The sequence below is a fragment of the Colius striatus genome, chromosome 3, assembly GCF_028858725.1.
Source record: "Colius striatus isolate bColStr4 chromosome 3, bColStr4.1.hap1, whole genome shotgun sequence".
In the NCBI taxonomy this organism is placed as follows: domain Eukaryota; kingdom Metazoa; phylum Chordata; class Aves; order Coliiformes; family Coliidae; genus Colius; species Colius striatus.
The window spans coordinates 99,081,147-99,108,520 of record NC_084761.1 but is presented as its reverse complement, the minus strand read 5'-3'; the positions used below and the strand labels follow the sequence as shown (position 1 = coordinate 99,108,520).

General features: G+C 48.1%; 1 protein-coding gene across 2 annotated transcripts in view; it reads right to left on the bottom strand.

The window, feature by feature from the left end:
• Positions 1-27,374, bottom strand: part of EXOC6B (exocyst complex component 6B) — a 333,967-nt gene that overhangs the window by 143,203 nt on the left and 163,390 nt on the right. For both annotated transcript variants that reach the window (XM_061993512.1, XM_061993513.1), the window contains exon 8: positions 21,140-21,208. In XM_061993512.1, the coding sequence (XP_061849496.1) occupies positions 21,140-21,208 (69 nt within the window). The remainder of the gene's footprint in view (positions 1-21,139; positions 21,209-27,374) is intronic.

Sequence of the window (27,374 nt, the reverse complement as noted above, 5' to 3'; positions counted from 1 at the left end):
GTCCTGGCACAGCCTCTCACTCCTTCCCACCAGCTTGGCCAGGAAATAGTTAACCCTAGAGGAAAATAGGTAAGATTTCCCCCTTTCTCCAAGGTAGATGCCCAACACCTCCTCTCTCAAATAAGCCAGGCTCCTTCCTCCCAGAAAATAAGGCCATTACCCCCCGTGCCACTGCCGGAGCCGGCGGCGCAGCATTGTTCCCCGGCTCTGCCTACGAGAAGCAATATCTATTTTCCATTTAGACGAGGGTAAAGCCTTTAATTTCACCCTCCTGGCTGCAGCTGGAGTTCCCTTTTAACTGCTTGGCCACAGGAGTGAAGACAGTTTTATATGGAAGAAAACGCTGAAAAGGCCACTTTAATATGCTTGCATGTGAAAAGGGGAGAGCTTTTCATACTGCACGGTAATGAGGGTCAGCGGGATATTACACTTCACCATATGGCTAATTTGCACAGCAGGTCAAATGCTCTATTTGCTTTTTTTTTTTTTAAAAGACAGCCCTATAGATTAAGCTGCACTAAAACAAAACACACTGGGAAAGGGGAAAAAAATAGAGGGAAAGTAAACCCCCACAAAATCAAGAAGAGTGAGGAGGAGATGCCCTCTAATGTTAGAGCCTGGCAGCACATCCAGCGGGGTTAGGAAGGAAATTAACAGCATAAAATCCAAAGAGGAGTGGGGCTGGGGATGAGATGTGATGTGGGGAAGTGCTTTGGCATCGCCACCACCTGCACTAGGCACTGGTAGGTCGTGTTTGTCTTGGCGTGGTCCTCGGGGCACTGGCCCAGGGGTGACCTGCTGAGGCACTTCCCGTCCTCCTTGTCCATCCCCCCTCCTGCAGCTGCCCACACACCTCCCACCAAATCTGGTGGGTGAAGATTAGGGACCAGCACTGCGTTTGAAGAGGGTAAACAGGCTGATTAACGAGCCTGGCTTTTGTAATCGCCTCCAGCCCTCCCTCCCCGCCACAGCAGAGTGTTAATTTATTAAATACCTTAACAAAGGGCCTTTAATAGAGGCCTTAGCTTGGCTAGCTCCTTTCAGACTATTACTAACTACATCTAATAAAGCTTTAATTGACTACTGCTTTTCCCAACCTCTGACCCAGGATGACAAACAGTGAGGCCACACCAGAGAGAGGAGGAGTTTCCATCCCGAAACAGCCTGGCAGCTCGCGGGGATGAGAGGCACTCAGCTGAATCCTGTGGATGAGGAGTCTGGAAATGAGCATCTCCTCGCTCCATCTGGACCTCAAGCCAACTTCTTCCCATATCAGCCCCTTTTACAGATGCTCCTCTTTTCCCAATAAGAGGAAAGCAGGATTTGGGGAGAAATGTGACATTTTCATGTGGTATAGAGGGGAATATGACCTAGAAACTGAGAAACAGAGCTAGAATCATTGATTGATTTGGGTTTGAAGGGATCTTAAAGGTCCTCTGTCTCAATCCCCTGCCATGGGCAGACACCTTCCACCAGCCCAGGTTGCTCCAAGCCCCATCCAACCTGCCCTTGAGCACTTCCAGGGCTGGGGCAGCCACAGCCTCTCTGGGCAGCCTGTGCCAGGGCCTCAGCACCCTCACAGGGAACAACTTCCTAATATCTAAACCAAATGTACCCTCTTTCATGAAGCCATCACCCCTTGTGTGGTCACTACAGGCTCTTGTGAAAGGTCTCTGGATTACTTGTCAGCCCTTTCAGGGACTGGAAGGCTAAGAAGAGAACTAGATCTTGGTACTCACTATGGCCACTCTCCCACAGCGAGCTGGTGCTGTAAAGGAAAGACAAAACAACACTTTTCCCTTCTCCAAGGGATCAACAGAAAAGCAACTCCAGGAAGGTGGGGACCAGAAGTAACAAGCCTTTGGTTTGGCCATGATCAAGAGTTCCCATCTTCTTACAGCAGGAAATGATCAATGAGGAGACCAAAACCTGCCAGTGGAAACATGATGGAAAAATCAAAGAACTGAAAGTTTAGAAGGAAGAAAAGAATTCCCAGAGCAGTCAAAATTGCCAGCACAGAATTGCCTCCTCAGCTTGGTGAAGGATAGCTCCCATCTCTACTTCTCCTCTCCAAATCACAGACAAGCCATTTTTGGTGCTATCTCTGCTCTCAAGATCTTAACCATGGGCTCAAAAGTTCCACCTCAACATCAGAAGCTGGAATCAAGGGTGCAAGAAAGCTACAAGCTTTCATTGAACATAAATAAGTGTTTATAATCTTTGTCAGTGCAGGGGGCAAAAAAATAAAGCATGGAGATGTGAACAAAGTGATCTTCAGTTGCTCAGCCCAGGAAACACATATCTTTACAAGTGGCACAAGATCTTTCACTCATTCACATCCACCTGCACTGGTAGAACCAGGAGGAATCAGACATCCCCTGCTTTAAAACAAAGCAGTAGCCTCTGTTCTCCAAAGCAGCTAGAATGATTTTAACCTCATTCAAATAATAAATGCCTTGCCTCCCACCACCAGCCAGCACCAGACCTGGTGTCACTGAAAAACACAATGATAGGGCAAACGTCATCCAGCCTCTCCAGTGCAGTTTCTCAGCCTCCATCGAATCACAGCACAGGGGTGCCACAACCCAGGTCTTATTATTTAATAGCACCTTGATGGGTGTTTTCCCACAAATATCCCCAACAGCTTCCCATGCCCATATTAACTTCTAGTGCCCATGTCACCTTGTGTCAAAGCTTGTTTGAAAATAGACATGAAAGATCAGAACAGAAAGTAAGACTTTTAAAACCAGGGAAACAGCCAACCATGTCCTGGGCTGCATCACCAGCAGCGTGGGCAGTGGGGCAAGGCAAGGGATTGTCCCCCTCTGCTCCTCTCTGGTGAGACCCCCCTGCAGTGCTGCCTCCAGCTCTGGGCACCAGCATCAGAAGGACAAGGAGCTGCTGGAGTGAGACCAGAGGAGGTAACAGAGATGATCTGAGGGCTGGAGCCCCTCTGCTGTGGAGACAGGCTGAGAGAGCTGGGAGTGTTCAGCCTGGAGAAGAGAAGGCTCTGGGGAGACCTTAGAGCAGCCTCCAGTCCCTAAAGGGGCCACAAGAAATCCAGAGACCTTTCACAAGAGCCTGTAGTGACCAGACAAAGGGTGATGGCTTCATGAAAGAGAATACATTTAGATCAGATATTAAGAAGTTGTTCCCTGTGAGGGTGCTGAGGCCCTGGCACAGGCTGCCCAGAGAGGCTGTGGCTGCCCCAGCCCTGGCAGTGCTCAAGGGCAGGTTGGATGGGGCTGGGAGCAACCTGGGCTGGTGGAAGGTGTCCCTGCCCGTGGCAAGGGGTTGGAACCAGATGAGCTTTAAGGTCCCTTCCAACTCAAACCATTGTATAGTAATGAAAACAGTGCTCACGCTTCCATATCCTCTCTCAGAAAAATCCAGCTCGTGTGACAAAGCCAGAGGAAGGGACTCATGCTGCACAGCTCAGAGGAGCTAAAACCCACCGAAACTCTGCAACCAAGCCCCAAATCTGGGGGCTGCTGTGGCACCACAAGCAGTGAGCACATCCAAAGCCCCCACACACACACCGTGGCTAACCACAGAGAACCGAGGCTCAGCCACTCTTATCTTCAAAGCCCTTGAGGGGCTGGATGGAGCAGGCAGAAAGCATCTCCTCTCAAGAAGTGTGGGACAAAGAAAGGCATCAACAACTCGGCCCTATCTGTGCAACGGATCTCCCTCTCCCACCAATAAAGTTTATTTCTGCAGCCAGCAGAGCCTTTTGCAGGGGTCTGTCAGGCTGGAAAATGCAGCTCTGGAAGGAATTACACCCACCCAAAACCTCATTCCTTCCCAGAGGAGGAGGATCAGATGCAGAAGCGATGCTCCACACTCAAACCCTGCAGTAAGTCCATTGAAAGAGACAGAGAACGACTATCAGCCCAAAACAGATGGAAGATTTCTTCCCAGTAATCTTTAAAGTACAATCCCAGGCAGCACGCCTGGTTTCAAGCACACTCGTGCTGGGACCTTGCCTTCACAACCCATTTCCCTTTTCCTGTAGCATCACAGGTTTTAGGGAGCTCTGCAAGAGGAGAAGGGACAGTAATATCCTATCAAGTTTATTCCCCTGATAGGAATTTAGCCTCTGCAAAAGTTAAGGATGACCTTCCAGGAGAAAGGGATTTCTTTCTGTATGTTCATTGCTCATTTTGAGAGCAGAAAAGGAGAAGACAGGGAGATGAAGACCTGCCTTTCTTCCCAGGCTTGATCACAGTTTTAAATAAGAACTCTGAGATTTCAGATACAGCAACAGATCTTGTGATCCTTCAGCTTCCTGAGGCAAAGCAGTTTGTTGGGCAAGAACTAGCACACCAGCTTCTAAGGAACAGCCAAACTCCTTGGCACACCAGAACACTGCTTGTGGGTCAGATGGAAATGTTCCTCGACCTTATGGGTGCAAGGAGCACACCGTGACAGGAGTGCTGATCAGAGCCCACCTGGATCCAACATCCCTTTCACCTGAAATGCACTTACCAGTTGACTACACGAACTATAGCCCTACCCAGTCATGCTCTTGTTTATATCAGGCGGGTAAAAGTGCTGACCTGTGCTCAGGCAGGTTACTCACCACTCAGGCTGAGCCCCTGCATGAAGGTATCTCAGCTTCCAGGGAAGCATCTGCAAGCAGGTATAAAGCTGCACAAGCTGGACACAGGGAATCTGGTGAAACATGGGGATTTTCAGCATGCAGCAAGTTTTCCTAATGTGACAGACAAGTAGCCACAGTAAATCTTCCAAATAACCCAAGATACGAATTCCACTTCAATCACATTTTAATAGGTTTAAATGTTAACCAGAAATGTGTTTTCTTTTCCATTTAATAGCTGTAGAAAAATTCAGTGTGTTTGCTACTGCTCAGTCATCGGTTTAGAGCTGCTGGGTTCATTTAACAAGAGCTGAAGTGCAAGGTTTTCAGTCTCTGCTACCCAAGTCCCATTTGCTTTGTTGTTCTGCTTAGCCAGGAGTGAGCACCACAGCTTTTCCTTCAACTAGACCAAGCAAAAGACTGCTGCCTCGCTCCAACACGCAATTTAATGTCAGATCATCCTAGTTAAAGAGAGTTGCTTTGCCTGGATAAGCACTGAACACAGCGCCAGCCTTCCAGAACTGAGTATTTTGTGTTTATCAAATCAGTTCTTAATACTAAAAAGAGATACGTTCATCCAGAAGGAATATAAAGACTCAAGTACTTCAAAATATTTCCCTTGGGGGCTTTTCCTGATCCTAATTTTTCTTACTCTTTAATAGCTAGAAAGAAGAAGTGCTCCAAACCTGGGGCTGCTGTGCCTGACAAATGAAGTGAAGCGCGGAGCACACTGAGCTGTAAAAGGCGAGAAGGACATTAAACTTTTCTGAGATGACAGCTGGAGCCTTCACAGCTCCTCAGAGTTAATGCTCCTCCAACAGAGTAGAAAGCAACATGCACAAATTAAGATTTGTTGCAAAGCCTAATCTTCTCCCCTGATTAATAGCCACGGGTTTATCTCTGAGTGGTAGCAGCGCAGCTGAAGATGCAACGTACGCCCATATCCCAAAGACCGGGGACACCGATAAGAACTCAAACACAAACCCATTTCTCCGTCTTTTTAATAGCTTTGATTTTGTTTTCAGATGACAAAATACATCAAGTAACAGTGTATGTTTCTAAAAGTTATGCCCATGACCAGGACTGCATTACACAAATCCAGGCCTCGGTCTTCCCAGTGTCTAATGGGATATTTCCTGTCACTGCTCCAAGGACAGACATGTTGAGAGACCTTCTGCCACAAAAAGGCTTTTCTATGTCAACCTCCTTTCTGCTTTTAGACTTCCCAGCCATCTGCATATACATCCTGAGCACCTGAGCCACCTGCTCACACAGTGAGCAACCCAATCTTCTCCCCAGTATCCCCATGGACACAACTTGGTCCATACTGGGTCGTAAACCACCTTGAGCCAGGGATGAAGAGTTCCTTGGGTTTGGGCAATGAGGTTTTTGGTAAGACTGAACGCTTATAGATGGTGTCACATGCTACGAAGCACAGAAAGAAAAGCTTGTCCAAGTTACCCAGAATTAGCCCCTCACATCCCGTAAGCCAACAAATACCCCTAGAAAAAGGGATATTGTGTTCAGAACAAAGATCCCAAAGTGGACTGAACATTCCTTTGGCACTTCACAGCCTTCCTATGGCCCATAAAACCAGAGTCACACAGCATATATCTGTCCTCATTGCTTCTCAACTTTAGACATTTCGAAAACACACCCAAAATACCAGATGTTTTGACATTAGAGATTAAAGACAGCCACTTTAGAGCAATTCCACCCAAGCACCATCCCTCAGCTCCAAAGCAGAAGAGCACAAGACACAGCAAACATCAGAGCAGGGCTCAGCCTTTCCCCGGGTCAGACTCACACAATTATCTTGGTTTCAACTAACCTCATCTCTGAAACATGGATAACTGTTTTCTCACCTCCCAGATACAATAGGTAGGTGCAACTCGAAGCAACACAGGGCTAAGACACACTCCTATTAAGAAGCTTCTCTCCAATATCAGCATCCCCCAAACAAACCTTTCCCCTGCAGCGCAGGGTTCAACGTGTGCACAGGAACCACCATTTCAAAATGACATTTGACCCCAAGAGAGCTCATAGATTGATAACCAGAGTGGAAACTTCACCCATTTTGCACTGAGCCTTTCCTTCTGTGCAACCTTTCCTCCTACAGAGCCAAGCCGTCAGGTCTGGAGCACCCAACCCCTCTCTACCCGACAGGCTCCGTGCTGGAGGAAGGCAACGGCCGAGCCCCGCACCGGGGAACGCTCTGAAGAAATCCCTGCATGCTCAAACAATGGGATATTTGTCAAAGTACAGCCTGATCACCAGCAATCATCTGTTTTTCATAACTACATTTGACCTAAACTGAATTGACTGAACAAGTAGCCTGTGTTTCTCATTCTGGAGAACACGGCGGTGTAGTTCCCTCTCCATCCAACCCCCCCTTCTCCTTTTTAAGTCATGCTTTTGTAAAGTCACAAAGCAATGATGCAGACAGATATTTCCTCATTACAAACAGCAGCAGCTAAACATTTTCAGGTTGCCTTTTTGGTGATCTCCTTCCGTTCCAGGCGACCTGCAAAGGTTAAGCACAAGGGCTTTCTCCTCCACTCGTTTTCAATCCAATCTCTCTGCAAAGAAAAGCGCGACCCAATCGATGCTTCCCGGCCTAAAAATGAGCAGAGATGGTCTCTGACCACGTGTTCTTTTCATTATGTATTTAAAAGGCATTAAAACTTTATCATGAATGAGCTGCCAGGGAGAAAAATAGATATATATATATATATATTCAGGGTAAGCCCACGGAGCCTTCCATGTGAGGCCACCGTGCATAAAACTTCTGGGAGGTAACTGCTCGTAGAAGAAAGCTCGCTCGCTGGCCTCGAGGAAGGAAGGAAACAGTGGAAATCAGTCACAGGCTTTGCAAGGAAGGATGCATCCCTAACAGCTAATCAGCTCTTGACAGGGCTCCCATCAATTAAGGGAAAAAAAAGCCACCTCAATTAATAAAAGAGCAGAATGAGTCCTTGAGGAAGATGAAGGACAGGCCAGGAGGGAGGCCGAGGAGCAAGGTGGAAGGATAGGAGGTAAAATGTACCGAGAATCATGCAACCTGCAGCAATTCTCACTCAGTTTTTAGCAGTCTGCTTAATATTGAGTGTTTTAAGCTGTATGTCCCCTGCATAATCACCAACAGACAGGGCTTGCATTAATTGCAGAGACGTGGTGGGGGAAAAGCCTCTAAATGGGATACTTTCATGAGGACACAGGACTATACCACTAGATCAGTTCAAAGTTTTTCACTCTTCTCCTTCCTGAATCCAAGCATGTCCTTGGGAAGGAGCAGAAAAGTACCTGTGTCACACAGCACGTTCCCACAGAGAAACACAGCTCACCCCTGAGCCTCTGCTGGAAAAGGTTTGCGATGGAAAACTACATTTGCATGTTTGGGTTGGTGATCTTCCACCATAGAACACGGAGGAATGGTCAGGGAGCACAGAGAATTAAAAGCAAGACAAACTAACAACCAGACTTGTTCCACGTGCTGCTGAGCAGCAGCTCGTGCAGTATTAACTACACCCTCTGGTCCTGGGAAAGAAGTCGTGCCCATTTCTGTGTTTGACAACTAGGTTTTTGCCTCTTCTGAAGGCAAGGATCTATAGAAACAGACTTCAAACAGGCACGTGGGATGCTGAGCAGGCTACTCCCAGGCAGAAGCGGGCCAGCATGACTTCTGGTTTGAGCAGCTCTCAAATTTGCCCACCTAAACCAACACATACGTAATAGTGATGGGTTTGCAGAAAAACAGCCAAGTTTAATAACTGTGTTACACACAGACCCATCACTCATGGAGCTCTGCTGGGTGAAATCTGCCTTTGATTCCTCTACTCCCTCAAAACACAGATGGCAAAATTAAAAGGAGGGACTGACAGACCAGAGGGGCGAGTTGCCATTCAGAGGGACCTGGGCAGGCTGGAGAAGCAGCCCAACAGGAACTTCATGATGGTCAATAAATGCCAAGTCCTGCCCCTGGGCAGAAATAGCCCCAGGCATCAGTATACAGCGGGGGTGACCAGCTGGGGGTCCTGGAAGACACCAAGTTGACCATGAGCCAGCATTATGCCATTGAAGCAAAGGAGGCCAGCAGATTCCTGGGCTGTGTTTGGCAGAACGTTGCCAGCAGGCTCAGGAAGGTGATCCTTCCCCTTTACTCAGAGCTGGTGAGATATGGCTGGGTCCAGGTCTGGGCTCACCAGCCCAACTGAGACAGACAACACTGGAGCAAGTCCTGTGAAGGGCCAGATCTTAATGGGTGGGAGCATGTGACATTCAGTGAGAAACATGGGACTGCTCAGTCTGCAGATGAGATAGCTCAGAGGAACTCTCTCAACATGTACAAGCACCCGGTGGGAGAAGTAAAGAAGTCAGAGCCAGACTCTGCTCAGAGCTGCCCAGTGACATACAGGAATTTCCACTGAACATAAGAAAAGACCTTTTTACTGTGAGGGTGATCAAAATCATCAGAACAATCTGCCCAGAGGAGCTGTGGAGTTGCCATCCCAACTGGACATGGTCCTGAGCAACTCCCCTCTAGCTGACCCTGCTTCTGGCACGGGGGGCTGGACAAGGTGATCTCCAGAGGTCCCCTCCAACCTCTGTCTGTGATGCTGTGAAGATGGATACAGCATGAGCTTCCCTGAGGGAGAATAATCTGCATACATGTGGACACCCACACGAGTCCATGTGCACCCATTTAGTTACAGGGTCTACACATAAAAATCTGATGAGGCTTCCTACCCAGCAGCAGCTGTAGAAAACATGTTCTGTGGCATGATTCTATGATTTTATACCCAAGCTATTACTACCATACTGACTCTGTTCCATGCATGTCCTTTGGTTAATACTTGAAACACTTACAAGAAGGACCAGGCACGACTTTTGAACTGTGTTATTCCTTAATAAGTGTTTTATCCTGAAGGATTTCAGGGCGTTTCAACACCAAACAACAACCATGGCTGGGGCAAGACAAGCTGGAGATAGCAAAGCCAGGAATGAAGATTTAAAGGCAAGAGACAAATCCCTGATCTCGTAACAGCTCTTGTGTGCTGCTCAGTGTCTGCAAGTAGATGATCAAGCCTCTGCAAAACAGAGAAACTAGAAGACCCTAATTCACCCAGACCTACAGGTACCAGCTTCAAATGATAAAAGAGATGAGACACTTTGCAGAAAAAGTCTTATGGGGAGCAGCTGAGGGAGTTGAGGATGTCCAGCCTAGAGAAGAGGAGGGGAGATGTGATCACAAATACCTGACAGGAGGGTGTAGTGAGGTGGGGCTCAGTGTCTTCTCCCCAGTAATGAATGATAAATCAAGAGGAAATGGCCAGGAGAGATTTAGATTGGAGCTGAGGCAGAACTGTTTCCCTGAGAGGGGTGTCACCCCTGTGCCAGGCTGCCCAGGGAGCTGGGGCAGTGCCCAGCCCTGGAGGGATCCCAAAGCCATGGGGCTGAGGTGCTGAGGGCCATGGGGTAGCGGTGCTGTGGCACTGTGAACGGAAGGGTTGGACTTGATGATATTAAAGGTCTTTTCCAACCAGAATGATTCTATGACACCTTTCTGAGAAGCCAAACCTTTCATCCTGAGGGACTGAGGAGCACAGAGCCACGGAAAACCTCTCTGAGGGCGACCAATTCTCACCTTCTCAATGTGTTGCATATATCCCTGCCTTTGCACAGAGCAATTATCAACCCCTGAAGCAGAGTTCTTCCACCACCCTTCATAAAACACAACCCAAGCTGCCCGTTGATCTCCGAGCTGGAGCAACTTTGTGTCGGGGCAGAGGTCTGTGTGCTTCTCATCTTCCCAGTGCTCTGCCACGGCTGCCCCACAGCAAGGGGCTCCCAGGAATGGAGGAGGCAGCTTGTTTTGTTGTTGGAGGTTGTTCCTTGTACAACCACAGCCTCGTTTCCACATTCCCCTGAACAAAGGACTGCAAGAGGGAGGCACATGCGTCACAAGCCCGTCCTGAGCACCGCTCACCCTTTTCCTGCGCAAATATTTGTAAACAGATTGAGAATTAACGTCCAGCCAACTCAAGACCCTTCATAAAAAGGGTTTGATTGAAAACAGGATGGCAATCATTTCCCAGATACACTGCATAGAGGCCTTTAAGATTAGAAACAACATGCAGAGCAGGAAAACAGCAACCGCAGCTGTGCACTGTGCCATTTTCCGAGATGCATAAAACGTGGTGGCTTATTATTTTACAGCCCCTTCCTCCCCCACAAACACACTCTCCTCTCTTTTTTTAAAAAAAAAAAAAGAAAAAAAAAGAAGATAAAGTAAAATAAAACACCAAGTTTCTGGTCAGCACATGATAATTCCCCCGGGGGTTAATTTATGCACAGAACAACACAGCTTCGCCAACACGCACAGCTCTCCCTCACGCAGAAGGAGCAACCTAATGTCTCTTTTTCCAGCAGTCTCAGACAGCCCACATCTTACATACACTCTGCTGAGGTCCAGCTTGGAGCCCAGGGTAACTGAGAAGCACAAGGTAAAGCAGGGGGAGTACGTTCTTACAGCTTGGCTTCCATGTGTAACATTAGTTTCGCTCCTCGGCGATTTGCACCCGTGGGATCTGGAGGTGATGCCGCTATGGGCAGCCCATAGGTGAGACTCTTTGCTTCTACGAGAGGTTCCTGGGACTTTGCTCTCTCTCTCTCTCTCTCCAGTTTTGGGGACAGCTGAGAAAACCTGCAACTGGTTCACCAGGATCAAACTTGGGTCACAGAATCACACAGAATGGTAAGGGTTGGAAGGGACCTCTAGAGATCACCCAGACCAACCCCCTTTCCAAAGCACGTTGACCTAGATGAAGTCACAAAGGAACTCATCCAGATGGGTTTGGAAACTTCCCAGAAGGAGCCTCCACACCCTCCCTGGGGAGCCTGGGCCAGGGCTCCCTCACCCTCACAGTGAAATAGCTTTTGCTTAAATGTGAGTGGAACTTATTGTGTCTGGTGTTATGTGGCAATATCTTTCCCACGTCACTCAGGGTGACAGTTTATTTGGTTTTAGTCCTAAATGTTGACTATCAGCACCATCCCAGTGAAATGGTGTTACTTGTGATCCAGCTGCAATTACAAAGGATTTTAAAGTGTTAGGCAGCTGTAGAGATACTGGTGTGTTACACATTGAAGCAAAGGCAGCAGTGGCCACACCAAGGTGATGGAGGGAGCTGGAGCACACATCACCTGAGGAAAGGTGAGGGAGGAGAAGGGTGAGGAAGCATATCTAATACAGGATCACAAGGCAGATGGAGCCAGACTCCCCTTGGAAATGCACAGCAAAGGCAGAGGCAAGAGACAAAATGCAAAAAAAGATAAATTCAATATCATTTAACAGGAGAAAAAGAAGTATAGTAAGGGTGGCCAAACCCTGGAACAGTGACCCAGAGAGGCTGGGCAGTCTCCACCCTTGGAGATCCTCAAAACCCGACTGGATGTGGCTCAGAGATCCCTGACACAACTTAAAAGTTTAGCCCTGAGTGGAGGGTTGGACCAAAGCCCTCCATGAGTCTTTTCCAACCTAATTTATAATGAGTTTATAACCAGAGGATATAAAGAGCAGGAATGCTTGGTAGAGATTTCTCTTTGTGTTAAACAGAATTCTACCTCAGGAAAACTCAACGCTCTTCAGAGAAATTCTTTGCAAATCAGTGCACTTCCGTCTCTATCACTTGTTATTTTTGAGATATCACCACTTCTGAACAGCACCACAGAGTCCTCTGGGGTAGCTGAGGCATTCTCCAAACATTCCCAAGCCCCAAAGCCAGGAAACAGAGCAAATCTGAGGAAGAGCCTTCCCACACTTACACAACACAGTGTCCTTCAGCTGGCCTGTGCAGGACAGAAGAGCTTCCAAAGCAACACAAGGACAAAGTTGTTCCCTGTTGAGGTGAGGGAGCACTGGCAGGGGCTGCCCAGATGGGCTGTGGAGGCTCCTTCTCTGGAGACATCCCAACCCAGCTGGATGAGTCCCTGTGTGCCCTGCTCTAGGTGCTGCTGCTCTGGCAGGGGGGTTGCACTGGATGAGCTTCCCAGCTCCCTTCCAACCCTTAAGAGTCTGTGTGATTCTGTGAGGTGAACATGTCATAATCAAATCAGTCCTGATCTGAGAGCTCCCTAGAACCAAACTACCATAGCAGTTAATAAAAAAACACATGCCTCCAACAAGTGGAAGAGGCTACATGTTGCAATAAAGGCTGAAAAGAATCTCTGAGGAACAAGAGCACACTGAGCCACGCTTCAGTCCTTGGGGAAGTCATGAGCTGAGTCCTCCTGGGACACATTTCCAAGCAAAATGAAGGAGACCCAGGACAACCAGCACAGATTGATCCAGAAGTGATGCCAACAATCTGATGGCCTTCTATGACAGCATGACAGGATTTATGGATGATGGGGAAGCAGTGTCATTGACTTCAGCAAGGCTTTTCCACAATACTCCTGTACCTGAATTCAGATGTCTGGGAGGGAGATCAGCTGTATGGGTAAATAATCAATGGTGTGGTCAGGTTCAGAGGGTCATCATTAATGAGTTGTACTCTACATGGGAGCTGGTAACAAGTGAGGAACCACAATAGGGTCTGTTCTGGGACCTGTCCTGCTTAACAACTCTACCAGTGACTTGGAGAAGGCAACAGAGCAAGCTCTCACATGCTTTGCAGGTGACACCAAATGGGAGAGAGAAGTCAAAACACTCAGGAGCAGAGCCACCATCCAGAGGGTGGCTGACATGAACCCAACAAAAACAAGCAAGGAGAAATGCCAAGTCGTGCACCTGGGAAGGAAGAACCCCTTGCAACAACACAGTCTGGGGACTGACTGCCTGGGGAGCAGCTCTGTGGATAAGGACCAAGAGCCTTGGCAGACAGCACGCTGAACATGGGCCAGCCGCCTGCCCTGGCAGCAGAGGCAGCCAACAGCCTCTTGGGCTGTATTAACAGGAAAAAAGCCAGTAGATTGAGGGAAGCAATTATCCCCCTCTATGTAGCACTCCTGAAGACTGTCTATACCCTGCATCCAGTTTTGGGGCCTCTCGAATACAGGAAAGACACCGATAAACCGGAGCGAGTTCCCTGGAAGCCACCGAGATGGTTGGGGCTGGAGCATTTGCCCCACTGTGGGAGGTTAACAGAGCTTGTGATGGCTTCAGAGGACATAAAACCCACCTACACAGAGGGCATGGGGCAGACCAAGTTGCCCTGAGAGGTTTTGCAGTCTTGGTGCTGGGAGGTTTTCAAGATCAGACTAGACAAATCCTTGTGCAACTCGGTTTGATCTCAGAGCCGAGACCAGATCTCGGACCAGAGACCTCCTGAGGTCTCATCCATCCTGAATGAGTCTGAATGATACTGAACAGACACAGTGCATTTCCCCTGGTCAGGACTAACAGCGTTAGCCCCTGAGAGTGGACCAGGATTGAGTGAATCAGGACGAAATCAGCACTAAATGTGAAGTGCCAGTGTATTTGCAGCGAGTAAGTGACCGTGCAGAGCCGTGCAGGGTCCTGGGAAAGCACGGCTGCTGTTGCTAACCTCAGGTGACAAGAAGTCTGCATCCGGGCTATTGTAGTAAACCTCCCTTTTTTTTTTCCCTCCCCCTTAACTTGTCTGTTTTCCAAGCTGAATATTTTAAGAATCAAGGCTGCCTGTGATCATATCTAACCAGCTTAGAATGAACACTGATTTCTTTGCTGCTTCTTTGATCGAAGCCAAGTGGTTTTCTCATGGGTAATAAGGTCACGGGGTTAAAAGAGCAATATGACAATTACAAAAGTTAAATCTATTGCCACTACAGACAGACACACTACCCAAGGTCCATTAGCACGTAGTACAGAATGGTTATCACAGGTCACTGACACCAGTTCACTCTAATGGCTTTTCCTGTGTCCTTATCAATCCAGTGCACAAAGTGTCTCACCCTCAGCCTTTCCCTATGATCTCAGTGCTGTGTTTATAGCTATCTAACTCCACCAGGCACCAGTGGGTCAGCCAAGTCAGCAGACAGTGAGATATGCCAGGACACAACGATGGGACAATCTGCAAAGTGTCTGAGATGAACAAGGAGTTACCAGAGACTTTGAGAAGGAATTTTTTTCCCACTGCTCCCCACCACCCCCCCCCAAAAAAAAACCCCATTTTAAAGTTCCCAAGGACAAAAACTTTACAACCCTGATCTCAAAAACAGAAGTAAACCACAGACTTTCCATGGTAGGGTTTGTGTTTCAGTATCAAATAAAAGAAACAACTGGTGTTACAAAGAGTAAAAAGAGACGTTGTCATATGAAAGAGAGGGTTGGGTAGCTCTTATTATTTGAATTGTGGTTCCTGCAAGAGGCTTTCTCATCCCTTGAAAGAAGAGCTTCAATTGTTTTGCCCCCTTACCAAAGAACAAACATTTTGGTGAGGGTGCTGGAGCTTCAACCAGGAGAGGTGGGGAGGGGGCAGGAGCAACTGTCTGCGTCACAGCCACCACGGGCGAGCAGATGAGCAACCAGCCTGCCAATTTATTAGCCCCTAAAGGCAGAAAAAGGGAGGATTAATGCAGGCAGCACAATTGCTAGCACACTTCTAAGAGGAATTTTTAAAAGAACCAAAAAGAAATGATGTAAGTGAAGGGCTGGGAGGGGATGAACCATCCGCCACCGGATCTGCGGCATCTCCCACTTCCAACGGAATCTGCTCGGCCTGGAGATACAAAGTGATGTTTCCCATCCTCAAAGCCCAGCAGCTCACCTTGAGCCCCTGAGCTGCTGAATCCCCACGCAGCTTCTGCAGGCGAAACGTAGCCATTGGGGGGATAAGCAAAACCAAACCCAAGTTTCTCCTCCCGAGGCCGCGCTGGCTCTGCAACGGCTGAGGGACATCAATCGTTACGTTCCTCGCTCAAACAGGCAAGCGAAAATGCAGCCAGTGCACACAGTCTGTGCACAGTGCTTGCACTTTAACAGAGGGGCTTAAAGGCGTCTCTGCACTGCTTGCTTTTGCTGAAGTGGTGGGGGTTTATCATTTGTCCTACGTCTCGTTTTACCTTTCCCGATGTGCGTCGTGCATCAAAGCAGCTGCAGGGTCGCAGAGGCTTTGGGTAAGAAGCAATGCAGCAGATAAAAACGTCAGTGGTGAGATACAACAAATTTATAGTAAATACCTGTCAACTGCTATTTATCTAAATTATCCAGCTCTGGGATTCTCCAGAAATACTTCATCAGCCAGGAGGCAGTTACAGTTTTAAGCCTGTTTTCACATCAGAATCTGCTCTCTTTTTTCTTTTTTGGACACTTGTTCTTTACCCTAAAATGACCCCTTTGTAGCTCGGATCAAAGAGCTGGGAGTGTCAATACCAGTGTCTTCATGAACATGTTAAGAACCTCAAAGTAATTGGTAACCAATTAGCATAAAGCTAAAAAAACCCACCTAGTTAAGGCAAACCCTGAATAAGTACTAACAGGCAACGGCACTGGCTGAAGCAGGAGCTTAAGTGACTTAAATCACCATCAGCTGCCTTTGAGACAACTTCTTGGGAGCACCCTCTGTGCAAACCACTCTGGCTTTTGGGGTTTTTTTTGGGTTTTTTTTCTTTTAATTCCTTTCTGCTCCTCGTTCACTCTTTGCTTTCTGCCATGCTTAGGGGAAACATGAAACAAAAAACTGCTTTTCATTTCATGTTATGTAAAGCAAAGCAATTCCATGTTTTGGCCTTGAAATACAAGGCACCCAACAGCTGTTCAGATGCTCCAGCAGATAAACCATCTGGCCCAAACCTCACCTTTCCTAATTTAGTTTGGATATCGATCAAAGCAACTCGAGCATTACATAGACTTCGGTCAAAGACAACATGAAAGATAAAAACGTCAATGGCAAGAAACCCTTCACTGAAATATTCCTATTTCTTCTTTATATAATAACATTACCATTTGCAACAAGCTCCTCTGCTAAGGAGTAGACTTGATACCAACAGCCTAACCACGCTGCAGATGAACGTCCTTACACAGCACAACAGAAACTAAGTGGGGTTTCGTGTTTGAAATTGGCTAAAACTAGAGACTTTGGCCAGGTGAGCAAGGAGACCAGGACAGGCCCAAAGGCTCACATGTCCTGGCTCTGCTGCCATCACCCCGCTTTAACCCTCTTATGTGATGCTCCTGGCATCTGAAGAGCCACCATACCCATGATCCAGGCTAGTCTGGCCTCTAATTTTCCCAGCAAAAGGATGGTGTTCACCTGCCTGATGTTACCAGGATTGCCACCCAGGTTTATACCAACTTGAAACAAAACCTGCCACGTGAAAAGCCTTTTTAGTTCCATGCCATTCCCAGTATCTCTGCTGCACTCAGAGACCACAGGCAGCTTAAGGTCTTCTTACTCTAGGCACCGTTTAGAGACATCACCCCAAACAGTGAAATCAAAGGGTCCTTTGAGCAGAGCAGGGTTCTCCACGTGTACAGCTCCCCGTGTCGCACACAAACACGCTCCTGCCGTGTTTTGTTCGGCATCTGCAGAGATTCAAAGCCTCCCCTACGCCCATCTCTTCCTCAAGACACTCCTTTTCTCACAAGAAAAGGAATCTGGATGAATAGTCCCATAAAGCATCCCACTAGAGCCTGTCCTCCCCGGAGCCGCCACCACGCCAAGGTCCAACTCTCAATTAACCCCCGCCTGACCTTCCTTCACTTTCTTTCCCCCTCCTCTGCCCTTCCTGAGAAAGTTCAGCGTTTCCTGGAAAAAGTCTCTCTGCCTGTTTGATATTGTACTTCGCCTTGGTTGCTGAAGGAAGGATTTACAGGTGCCTGGCCCCCTCTGTAAGACCATGACCGAAGGCTGACCTCCCGTTACAATATGTGAACTTCTGCCCTGCTGATAAGGCTGGCAGATATGAGTAGGGTTTTTCAAATAATCCTTTGGGAATTTATAAGCAGCACAGCCATAAAACCGAGGTGACTGCAAGGTCGGTTTCACTAAAAATAATAAATATCCCCATGTTTATTCAACGTGGGCCTTTTTAACTGCAGGCCAAGCATCGAGATAACGCTATTGTAAATGACAAATATTGGGATTTTTTGGGGTAACTATTACATTATGATCCTTCCGTCTGACACTGATGTGGCCGTTTCCCTCGGTGCCGCATTCTCTGTCATTGTTCAACCCGAGTTGGGCCTAGAAAGCCAGGGCAGGATTCAATCTTGGGTCAGGAGAAGGGCAATTTTTCTCTTCAGGAGGCTTTGCTAGGGATGGTTACCTTTTTCTCACGTTCCTGTCTCACCAACACACCTTCTTTAGAGCTCTGCTGTACATTTTTCCTCATTATTGAGGCTTTTGAATGAAACAGAGAAGGAGTAGGATGAGAGTCGTAGAATCACAGAGTGATGGGGTTGGAAGGGACCTTTAGAGATCATCCAGTTCAACCCCCCTGCAGAAGCAGGGTCACCTAGATCAGGTCACACAGGAACGTGTTCAAGTGGGTCTTGAAGACCTCCAAGGAAGGAGCTCCACACCCTCCCTGGGCAGCCTGGGCCAGGGCTCCCTCACTCTCACAGCAAAATAGTCTTTTCTTATGTTTAAATGGAACCTTTTGTGTTCCAGCTTCATGCCATCACCCCTTGTCCTGTTGCTAGCTACCAAAGGACTGAATGGACTGAAGAAGGACTGAATGATCTCGGCTCAGGACGTTAATGCACTGCCATGAATCCCCTGCACCAGATTTAACCTCACCCATCACCAAGTCCACTATTGCCACCTCCAGCAGAAACAAGATCCAGATCCACCACAGAGCACCAGCCATGAAACCTGCCTGCTAGCAACAGCATTTCATCAACACACCTCAGAGGACTCACTGCTCTTTCAGATTACAGCGGCAACAACAAAGCTGGAGGGTAGCAACGAGACCTTTACAAATGTGCAAAGCTCTTACATCCACCAGCAAAAGCTCTCCATCCTTTTCAGAGCAGCTTTATGTACAAATACACGAGGCCCTGGCGTCAAACAAATGCAGGTAAGCTACACAAACAGGATTCCTAACGCTGCTCCCATTTTACATGTTTCTCACGGAGGTTTCTCCGAATCAAAGTGACACTTGGAAACGCACAAAAGCATTTCAGACCAGTTGTAATCTCGAATTAGCACACTCCCTGCACTGGGCTCCCAACGCTGCCTTTGAGGAGGGGGAGGGTATTTTTTATCCAAGATAAACAGAGTAACACATTTTGGGTTAGGTTAACTTTTTCATTCCAATAAAACATCACGGCAGTGTAGCCAAATGACATAATTATTAACAGATGAGGGCACAGAAAGAGATTTCTTTTACATAAATGTTTTTTATGACAATTCTTTTCCTTTAGCAGATTCATTGGTGTGTATTGCTGGAGAAACTGCCTTTGGAAGGGCCTTAAAAACAGCTCGCTCTCAGGTCTGGCTCTGCTGCAGAAAGGGAGGAAAGCTGTGAACAGAGTGCTCCTTTCATCTGCTGCCTGGGATTCAGATTGCTCAACCGCAGGAGAAGAGCCCTCTGAAAGCTCCCTCTCTGCAAAGGATGTTAAAGAATGGATGCACACAACACAAGTTCCTCGGGTCTGCAGATGCAAGGCTCTCGTGCACTGCTGGAGCTGAAGGGGAAGATACAAAAGGCATCTTATCTGCCCTCATTATAAATAAATAAGTTAAAAAGTCAATGCCTTACGTGCTCATAAGGCCAAGGAGAAAACAGAGCTCAGTGAGCAGCCTCCATCCACAGAGATGGGAGCTCACTTGACAAGGTCTCAAGAATATAACATGGTTCAAAGTAACTCTTTACCCAGTAACCAAACACCAGAGAATCAGAATGGTAGAGGTGGGCAGGGTCCTGTAGAGCTCATCCAGCCCAAACCCCTGCTAAAGCAGGTTCCCATCACTCAGGGGGCACAGGAACGTGTCCAGGTAGGTTTGGGAAGCTCCTGAGAAGGAGCCTCCACACCCTCCCTGGGCAGCCTGGGCCAGGGCTCCCTCCCCTCAGCACCAAAGCACTTGCTCCTCCTGGGCCAGGGGCACTGCCTGTGTGCCAGCCTGTGCCCGCTGCCCCTTGGCCTGCCACTGGCCCCCACACACCAAACCCTGGCCCCAGTCTCCTGACACCCACCCTGCAGGGACTGAGCAGCATTGCTGAGCTGCCCCTGAGCTCAGTCTCCTCTTCTCCAGACAAAACAGCCCCAGGTCCCACAGCCTTTCCTCAGCAGGAAGATGCTCCAGTCCCCTCAGCATCTTGGTGTCCCTGCACTGGCCTCTCTCCAGCACTTCCCTGTCCCTCTGGAGCTGGGGAGCCCAGAACTGGACACAGGACTCCAGATGAGGCCTCAGCAGCTCTGGCAGAGCAGAGGGGCAGCACAACCTCCCTGGCCCTGCTGCCCACACTCTGCTCAATGCCCCCAGGCTGCCATTGGCTTCTTGCCCACAAGGGCACGATGCTGCTCACATTTAATTTGCTGCCCACCAGCGCTCCCAGGTCCCTTTCCTCAGCAGAGCACACAAACCAGATTCAGTTTGGCTGTATTTTTCAGTGAGTGCAAAGCCCATCAGGAAGCTGAGACTGAAACAGTCAAATGGTAGATTTAGTGGGAAGCAGCAAATCTGCTCCTGTCAAACTGTCTGAAGAGCAGTAAAGTTCTCCTAAGTGCAATAAACAATACATTCAAGACTAATTTCCTCCCTGCAACTCCTCCATTTGCACTGAATAATGAAGCTACTGTGGTCAAAGAAGAATCCCAAGGAAAATGAATGTTACAAACTCAGGATTTGCAATAATTGGAGAAAATATCCCTTTATATTTTTGTGGCCTGCATGAAGTAACTTTGAGGTTTTTACCCAAATACATCCATCACTGGTCTATTTTCTACTTCAGGTAATGCATTTCCTAGCTAGGTGAACGTTAATGAAGGTTTTGCAACCACCTCCTGGCAGCAGCATCAATGGAAGGAGTAGCACTCCATCATCTTTCTTAAAACCACAGTCCAGGGCCAGCACCAGTCCCATGGGCTGCACAGAGTTACAGAACCACAGAATGGTTGAGGTTGGAAAAGCCCTTTGAGCTCATCAAGTCCAGCCATTCCACAGCACTGCCACGGCCACCACTGACCCATGGCCCTCAGACACAGCTCCATGGCTTTGGGATCCCTCCAGGGATGGGGACTCCCCCTTTTCCTTGGGCAGCCTGGGACAGGGCTGGACAGACCCTGGGGGAAGAAATTGTTCCCAATCTCCAATCTAAACCTCCCCTGGTGCAACTTGAGGCCGTTTCCTCTTGTCCTGTCACTTGCAGCTCAGGAGCAGAGGCTGATTTCCCTCCAGCCACAGCCTCCTGTGAGAGAGTGTCAGAGTGCTCCTGTGTCCCCTCAGGCTCCTCTTCTCCAGGCTCACACCCCTATTCCCTCAGCCCCTCCTCAGCCCCTTGTGCTCCAGCCCCTTCCCCAGCTCTGTGCCCGGCTCTGGCCACGCTGCAGCCCCTCAGTGTCCCTGTGGCAGTGAGTGAGGGGCCCAACACATCATTCAAGGTGCAATAACTTACCAGGACAGAGTATATGTGCAGGCAACGGTACACAGGTGAGAAATCCACCAGGTCCTGGGCCCCAGGCACCTAGAAAACAGAAGGAGATGGGTGTGAAATGTGCAGAACACACACAGGTAAGTGCAACTCCAACACATGAGCTTCAACAGAGTGACACCAAGATTCCAGGTACATCACACATTGATTACTGCTATCTACCTGTATCTATTAGATTGAAGCTTTTAAAGATTCTCAGAGAAGGACAATTTCATTGAATATTGCTCTTGGTGCATTTGCACTCCCCCAGGAAACCCCATTGCAGCATTTGGCCCTCTGTTAGCAAGCTCAGCGGGGATTTAATGTTGACCACAGTTCAAGCATCCTGGCACAAGCCATTATGTTCCTGGTGCAACTAGGGACAAAGAAAAAAAAACCCAAACCCAACTTATTCTCCAGATTCCTGGTTTGATTTCTTTTAAAGCACAAATTCTACTTCACTTTTTGTTTTCATTCCCTTAAAAAACACACACCACACAGACTCCACCACCTTTCAACAGCACAGTGAGTCTCACACAGGGACAAGGAAGAGTATTTTTGAAGGGTGGGCGAGAGGAAAGATCAGAGAAGAAATTTGCATACAAGAAGCTTGTGTCCTTTGGATATGTTCATGCCAACACAGTATTTAGCTTGTTGGCCAAGGCATAAAGCTATGGCAACCATCCTTCTCCCCCAAAATCCAGCAAGGAGGGGAGTGTTCTGTTGACATGTGGTGGAAAAAAAAGGGGAGAAAGATGAAAGGGCCCAATGGACAGGCCTGGGAAACATGTTTATTTTATATATTTTTAATTATGCTTAAGAGGCATTTCTGCTAAAAAGGAGGTAGGATGAAGAGGAGAGAAGTTTCTAGCTGGGTGAGGGGATGCAAGCCTCAAGCAACGCTGCTCAAAGCACCTGAGGTGAGTGGTCCTCCCCATCTAAAGCACTGGCTTCATGCAGGAGAGTGTCAAAGTTCTGGGATGGACAGGGAAAGCAAGGAGGCTTGTTAAGTAGCTTCTTGGGTAACATGGAACTGGAGCTGTTAGAAGAATCTCCTCCATGCAAAGTCAGTCCTTGGGGATATGGACGTTATTGGTTAGAGCTGAAGCAGTGGAAGAAGCTGCAGAGGCAGAGCAGTAACACACAGTGCAGGAACACCCCATTCCACACCAGCAGCATCGCTCCCAGACCCCAGAAACATGACAGAGCCAAGCAGGTGGTGCAGAGAGGGGAAGCAGTCAGCTCACTGGGAACAAGGCCATGAAGAATATTACTGGGGTGTGGCATGAGCTTGCTCATCCACCTCACTCCCCACCTTGCACCATGTACCATGTGCCATTTGAGCAGCTCTTACGGATGGGCAAGGTCAGCTCACCAGTAGGAGGAAGTTCTCCAGGTGAGAGATGGGGCTGTGGATCACCTGTGTGACCCTTTCTACGCTGAACTCAGCTCTTCAACACGCCCCAGCAGAAGGGCTACAGCTGAACTGAGGGCAAGAACCTGCAACACACAGCTCACCAGCCTCACTGACATCTCTTGCTTTTAACTTTTATAACGCCACATTTGACAACTGCAAACACTAGGCTGCACTTTTATTGTGTTAACATTCACTTATCATGCATTCCTGGTCATTGATTTTCCACTTTCAGTCTCCCAAGCCTTCTAAAGCTCCTTAAATAGCTCCCAAATCCAGATTTCAGCTCCTCTGTGAGCTCCCTGGGACAGAGATTAGGCCTCGCTCTATTCCCCCAGCATTAAGTGCAATCAGTCTCCAGTTGGTAAATCAGTGAAACACTTTTGGCTCAGAAATCTCTGATTGCCAAACTGCTGCACATCACTAAAGCAGACAGGGAGGTATCACTGCTTGCTCCACCCAGCCATCCTCTGTTGAGCGTGGGGAAGTCGGGCTGGATGGACCCAAGTCCACCCCGTGTTTTTCTCTAAGGGAGGAGAAATCTGTCATCCCTTCACAACACCATCAAAGCAGGAGATGTTTTCCTTACGAGCTGGAACTCAGAATCAAACGGTTTTGCTCCTCTTGGATTTGGGGCACTAGTTGAACGTGGTCCACGGAGAAATATTTTCTGATAAAGATTTGTGAAATCGGGATATTGCCAGAAAAAAAACCCGAAGCACACTCCCCCAGAGGGATCCTTTCAAAGCAGACTGCAACGTTTTCACAGGCTCTGATCTTCTGTGAAAACTTTTAAGCCCACACACGCTCTCACCAGAAACAAAACTCTGCTGGACTGTTCTGTAGAGTTGATGTCTACGAGACATCAACAGCTTTAACGTTGCTAATCTAGGTAGAACGCTACCAGGCACGGAAAAGAGAATCCTGGGCCACAAGGAAGCATTTTGCAAACAGAAAGGCAAGCAAAACAAAAGTGGCTTGTCTAGGATTTACCCAGGGAGGCTGTGGAGTCTCTTTCCTTGGAGGTTTTCAAGAGCAGCCTGGACATGTCCCTGTGTGACCTGATCTAGGTGGGAGCTGCTTCTGCAGGGGGGCTGGACTGGATGAGCTCTAAAGGTCCCTTCCAACCACTCTGGGATTCTATGCAGGGGATAAACCTACAATATATTTCAAGGAAAAGAACAGACCACCTTTTCCCACAGACAGTCCTAGCCCTTCCAGAGAAGAAATAACAACCATACCATCTGAAATCTCTCCAGACAGACCAATACAGCCTCTGAATACACAGAATGTATTCCATCATCTCTGTGGGTTGATGAACACGTGGCAGAATTTAAACATATCTAATATTCACATGTTTAGATACTTGTCTAATATTCAGATAATTAGATATATCCAAAAAATCCAGGCTTAGCACATCCCCTGTAGCAGTGACTCAATTTTCCTTGCCAAGGCTGTGCTACCAGTGTTCAAAAACATAAGTCTTTGATTTCTGAAACCTGATGATGAAATGAGAACTAAGAGCTGCCTGAGCGACAGGACTGATTACTCCCCTGACATCTCTCCTTCAGCCTAATCTTTCTCTTCCTTTTTTTCTCCTTTCCTTTCACTTTGCAGGACAAAGAATTGATTCATCTTGTCCAAAATTTTCCCAGTCCACAAAACATCAGCTTCACAAGATTCTTTCCCAAATCCTGCACCCGGCACGTTCCTGGTGCTGGGAGCAGAGGCAGACCTGTCAGTCTCTGTCAACAGCCAGACCCTCTCTTCCTGAAAGAACATTTTCAGTCGGGTTAAACACTAATTGTAGCAAATTTAACCCATGGATGTCACATTTTCAATGTCAGTGTTGAACTGTAGCTGTGGCTGGCCCGGAGTTAAGGGATGCTCTGGAGCTTCAGATCATTTGTGACACAAGGGATTGAATCTCTAATCCTCCTTACTTTTTCATGTAAAGACACAACACAAACAAAGATACACTCGCTTCTCTTTCAGTGAGGAAACAAAAACCTCCAGGCTTAAACACCAGGAGTCCAAGAGAGGTGTTTTATGAAGCATCTCACATCTCATTGACTGACCTATGTGGATGAGGAGGCTGCAGCTCCAGGGCTGTGTCAGTGCTGGGCCCCTCACTCACTGTCACAGGGACACTGAGGGGCTGCAGCGTGGCCAGAGTTGGGCACAGAGCTGGGGAAGGGGCTGGAGCACAAGGGTGCTGGGCAGGGGCTGAGGGAATGGGGATGTTGAGCCTGGAGAAGAGGAGCCTGAGGGGAGACAGGAGCCCTCTCTGACACTCCCTCACAGGAGGCTGCAGGGAGCTGGGGGTCAGTCTCATTTCTCTAGTAAAGAGAAAACAGACTCAAGCTGCCCCAGGGGAGGTTGAGGCTGGAGCTGAGGCAGAACTGTTTCCCTGAGAGGGGTGTGAGCCCCTGTGCCAGGCTGCCCAGGGAGCTGGGGGAGTGTCCAGCTCTGGAGGGACCCCAAAGCCATGGAGTTAAGGTGCTGAGGGCCATGGGCTCAGTGCTGGGCTGGGGACTGTGAGGTGAAGGTTTGGCCTTGATGATGATCTTAAAGATCTTTTCCAATTAAACAATTCTACGATTCTAAGAGTTGGAGCAGGGGAACATGAGCACACACAACACTGCACCCCAAAAGGCTCAAGTCCAACAGAGAGCACATTTAGCAGGCTGGATCTCTTCACACGAGGGACATATGGCAGAAAGCATCTGTGCAGCTTACAGAGTAAAACTCTACTGCTCAATGTAGCGTTGGATCTGCACTACATTCAGCTCTGGAGTCCTCAGTACAACATAGACATAGAACTGTTGGAGTGGGTCCAGAGGAGGGACACCAAAATGATCCGAGGGCTGGAGCCCCTCTGTGTGGAGACAGGCTGAGAGAGCTGGGGGTGTTCAGTCTGGAGAAGAGAAGGCTCTGGGGAAACCTTCTTGTAGCCCTTCAGTACTTTAAAAAGGTCTTTAAGAAAGATGGGGACAGACTTCCTAGTAGAAGCTGCAGTGGTAGAACAAGGAGTAACAGTTTTAAACTGAAAGAGGAGAGATTCAGAGCAGACACAAGGAACACATTCTTTATGATGAGGGTGGTGAAACAGTGGCACATGTTGCCCAGATTGATGGGAGATGTCTCATCCCTGAAGACATTCAAGCTCAAGTTGGATGGGACAACCTGATCTTGTTGAAGATGGCCCTGCTTATGGCAGGGTGCTGGACTAGATGACCTTTCAAGTTCTCTTCCAACCTAAACCATTCTGTGATTCAACAAATCTCTTTGGGCACCAACCAAGAGCCCCACACTGAAAGGAGGTATGGAACAAACTGTTCAGTAGGTTTGCTACCTCTTGTGTGGTCTTGGTGTCCTTTGATTGTCCCAGCATGTCCCACAGTTTAAACTTAGCAGAAAAAACCTGAATGCATTTGCATAGCCAAGAGGATGGTGTGATATTGGAAATGGCCAGATGGTCCTGCAGACTCACTGATCTCACCCTGGCTCACGTTATAGACAACAGGCAGACAGCTTTGTCTGGAAATAAAGAGGTTTCTCTCAGTCTCCAAGATGTTTTTTGCATAATTACTAGTAGAAGCAAACAGAAGGTGGAAGCTGATGGCACCTAACAAAGCCATTCATCAGGGAAAGACAAGACAGCCCTCTGGGTTCCCTGCTCTAGCTCCCAAATCTGTGTAAGATAGCTATTACACTCACTTAAAGAATTACAACTTATGCCTCCAGCCAGGTCAACCTGAAAGAACGCCAGAGGCATGATGGATTTTGGCTACACCTCACACCTCCTGATGTCTTGAGCGCCAAACTCCTTCTCCAAACAGAAAACTGTCTGGGATTTGTTGATTTGATTGTTCTTCAAAGGCAGTTGAGTGGCTGTTATTCTGAAGTGAGATGTCCTTCCTTAAAATTTCCTCTTCTCCTACAAAGGGGCACCAGGGAGTCCAGTTGGACCCAGCCACTTCACAGATACCTGACCAGTCCGTCTTGGGGATTAGAAGAAACGAGGCTCGACACAGGCGAGTTTGTGCTGCTGTATCCAGCAAGATGGCAAAAGAAAAGCCACTGAAAATGAGAAGAATCTGGGTGAGCTTTGTAGTTTTCTGGATGCTTTTTACTACAAAGGGAACAGCTGGCACAAACTGAGGACACTGTGGAGCTCCTCACTGTGAAATGCAAGTTCCCATTCTGCGACTTGAGGTTCATAAAAACTGCAGTTGAGCCTTCCCCAGCTCGCTTTAACCAGAGTGAGGGAGCTGCATGGCAGGAGCTTCCACTTCAGGGAGGCATTTACACTGAAGTGGGACCAAGTCTGGACCATAATGTCTCCAGAGTAGGGAACACTAATGGAGCAGAGAACCACAACTTGGATTTATCCTCTTAAATGCAGCTGGCAGAGCTCTTACGCTACTCCAAGGGGAAGAATGATCTATACCAGAATATATGCAACTGTATAAGCAAAACTCTGACACTCTTTCATTCCTTTCAAAGCTGTTCCTGTCAATTTCACAGAGCCACAGAATGGTAGGGGTTGGAAGGAACCCCTAGAGATCATCCAGTCCAACCGCTGTGCTAAAGCAGGTCCAGCCTATGCACCAGGGTCAGGAATTGTCCCACCTAAACTTAATCAGAACCATTTAGGACGATCCTGTCTTAGATTCTGAGTGGAAGTGGGTACAAGGCACCCATCATTCTTCCCTCTCCATATTCAACCAGTCTTCACTAGCTGTCTTCCACATAGAAACCTGTGGTTACTGGTTTTGTTGGCTGTGACCAAGAGCAAGAGCT